This window comes from Crocodylus porosus, unplaced genomic scaffold, assembly GCF_001723895.1.
Source record: "Crocodylus porosus isolate Cpor-Errol unplaced genomic scaffold, CroPor_comp1, whole genome shotgun sequence".
NCBI classification, from domain to species: Eukaryota; Metazoa; Chordata; order Crocodylia; family Crocodylidae; genus Crocodylus; species Crocodylus porosus.
In genome coordinates, this window is record NW_017728945.1 from 205740 (window position 1) to 208087 (window position 2348).

Consider the following 2348-nt stretch of genomic DNA (forward strand, 5'->3'; position numbering starts at 1 on the left):
GTCAGGGTGGCTAGGATCTGGAACCAATTTCCAAGAGAAGTGGTGCTGGCTCCTACCCTGGGGGTCTTTAAAAGAAGGCTGGATGAACACCTTGCCAGAGTATTCTTTCCTGCCATGGCAGGGGGTCGGACTTGATGACCTGCTCAGGTCCCTTCCGACCCTACCAACTACGAAACTATGGAAAAGGAAGGGTACATGCATAAACAGAAGCACATAAAGCCTGCCACCTGGAAAGGGTTGATCTTTGCAAGCTTTCAGGCACTAAAAGGACATTTAGACAAAGGCTCCATGGGCACAATGAGCAGGCTGACGTTTATATCCAGCAGTCAACCAATGATGGGTCCATCCTGCTAGATCCTGAAGACCAGAAAAGTTACCTTCTCCAACTTCCTGCAGTCTCGTTTTCCAGACGCACCCTCTTTATCTTCTGCATTAACTACTCAGCGAGCCTCGGACGGGACAGGAAACTAAATGAGAAGAGAGAAAAGCAACAGATCAGCCCCATGGGACCCTCCTCCATTACACCTGTCGCTCGGGGGGCTTTCTGGGGATCTCTTTGCTTCCTTCCATTCAGCAAATAGATGTGGGACGTTTGTGCCCCCAAAATCTTTCCCAGTGGAACTCGACCGATTGTACCGGTAACGTTGCGACCTTCTCGCCTGCCAAAGCCTCGCTTTCAACTCTCTCTGTCATGCTCCAAAATCGAGATCCTCAGCAGGACGGAGCCCAAGAGGAAGTGACCCGACAGGAGCCCCACCGAAGGTGGCCACGGCCTGGCCGGTGTCACCGTGGCGGGGGGACACCAGCCCCTCTGGTCCCGGGGGAAGGTCGTTGCCTCCCCTCAGCAGCCCCCTGAGGGGACTCCAGGCCGGATTTCAGCCGCTCCCGACCCTGACGGGATGCAGGGACGCGGGGCCGGGGTCTCTCCCCCACCTCGCCGGCCTACAGCAGCTGCGCTGTCAACGCCCCCCACTCACCCGGGCTCGGCGTCCTCCCGGGCCGCTGGGGGGGGAGGGGGGAGAGGGCGGCGCCTCACGCCAGCGCCATGGCCCGCGCCTCGGCAGCCCCGGAAGCGGGGAGGAAGGGGGGGCCACGGCCTGCCCAGCGCGACCCATCCCCCGGAAGCGGAAGCCTCGCCATGCGCCGGAGGAATAGGGGCGGGGCCAAGGCACGGAGCGAGGGGCGGGGCCAAAGCTTCGAGGGTGTGGAGGGAAGGCGGTTCGAAGTGGGCGGCGCCGTTCTCCGGCCGAGAGTGGGAGTTCACAGTGAGAGAGCAAGAGAGAGAGGCAGGCGAGCTGCTTCGTTTCGAGTCTGGGAGAGAGTTTCGCGTCTCTCAGAATGGTTTCCCTCAGAAAAAGGGGAATTTGTGGTTTCCCTCTCCCTCCCCCCAGTCATATCATAATGGTACAGCCCATAGTCAGACGTAACCTCCTGTAGGCCGGCGGCACAGCCTTGTTCAACCCCGCGTTGGTGGTATAGTGGTTAGCATAGCTGCCTTCCAAGCAGTTGACCCGGGTTCGATTCCCGGCCAACGCAAGGAGTTGCTTTTTCTTCTTGCCCTCCGCCCTTCTCCTTTCACTCCGCGCGGGGGCGGGAGCGGCCCCCTCCCCTCCCCGGGCCGCTCGGGACAGGAAACAACACACTCGGAAGAAATAAAGAAAAAAAAAAAGTGATCTGTTTCCGCCCGGGATCGAACCGGGGACCTTTCGCGTGTGAGGCGAACGTGATAACCGCTACACTACGGAAACCGACGGCTAGGAAGTGCTACCGCGCCGTTTTGCAGCGCTCCTGGACGGTCTCGTGGCGGGGCTGCCGCGCGCCCGGGGCTGCTTGCACGGAAGCGGGGGGAATTGAGGTCCAAAGGGTCGGGTCTACCCCTGCTGTCCCACCCCAGCCTCTCTGGGAGAGATCGGCTGCGGGGGGACCCCCTTCCAAGCTGGTCCGACTGGTCGCAGGGGGGGCATGTTCCCCCCCTGGCTAAGGCCACCAGTCTCTCATGCCTCCTGATTCAGAAACGATACCTTTTATTAGACCAATTACCTATCTAATGAATGTATAGACCAGTGTTTCCCAACCTTTTCCAGCCCAAGACACACTCACTTTAATAAAAATGTTCTGCAGCACACCTGTTAAGGCATTCCCCATCCTCATACCGATAGTAGCTCATTACCATGGCAAAATTTTGCAGCAAACCTTTTCATTTTTGACGGCATGCTTTTGCACCAGGACACACTGGTTGGGAAACGCTGGTGTAAGCATACTGCGGGTTGCCTGGTTTACCGTCCTCCTAGCAAGAAAGATCTGGTCACAGTCACACCCAGGGGCAGGGTCCAAGGGCCCTTTGACCG

General features: G+C 58.6%; 1 protein-coding gene and 2 non-coding genes across 4 annotated transcripts in view; 1 reads left to right on the plus strand and 2 right to left on the minus strand.

Moving 5' to 3' along the window:
- The window catches only part of DPP9 (dipeptidyl peptidase 9), a 23511-nt gene extending 22416 nt beyond the window's left edge, over positions 1–1095 (minus strand). Inside the window, exons 1-2 of one of the 2 annotated variants that reach the window (XM_019550526.1) lie at positions 978–1095; positions 378–467 (exon numbers count right to left, since the gene is read on the minus strand). In XM_019550526.1, coding sequence (XP_019406071.1) covers positions 378–433 — 56 coding nt within the window. In that variant the 5' untranslated portion in view covers positions 434–467; positions 978–1095. Of the gene's footprint in view, positions 1–377; positions 468–977 lie in introns of those variants that run through there. The other variant, XM_019550527.1, reaches the window with a different exon arrangement.
- Positions 1096–1464: 369 nt separating this feature from the next.
- Positions 1465–1536, plus strand: TRNAG-UCC. Its single transcript has one exon. It is a non-coding gene; the product is annotated as a tRNA-Gly (tRNA).
- A 139-nt stretch (positions 1537–1675) lies between these two features.
- TRNAV-CAC lies at positions 1676–1748 on the minus strand. The gene has a single exon. It is a non-coding gene; the product is annotated as a tRNA-Val (tRNA).
- Positions 1749–2348: the final 600 nt, after the last annotated feature.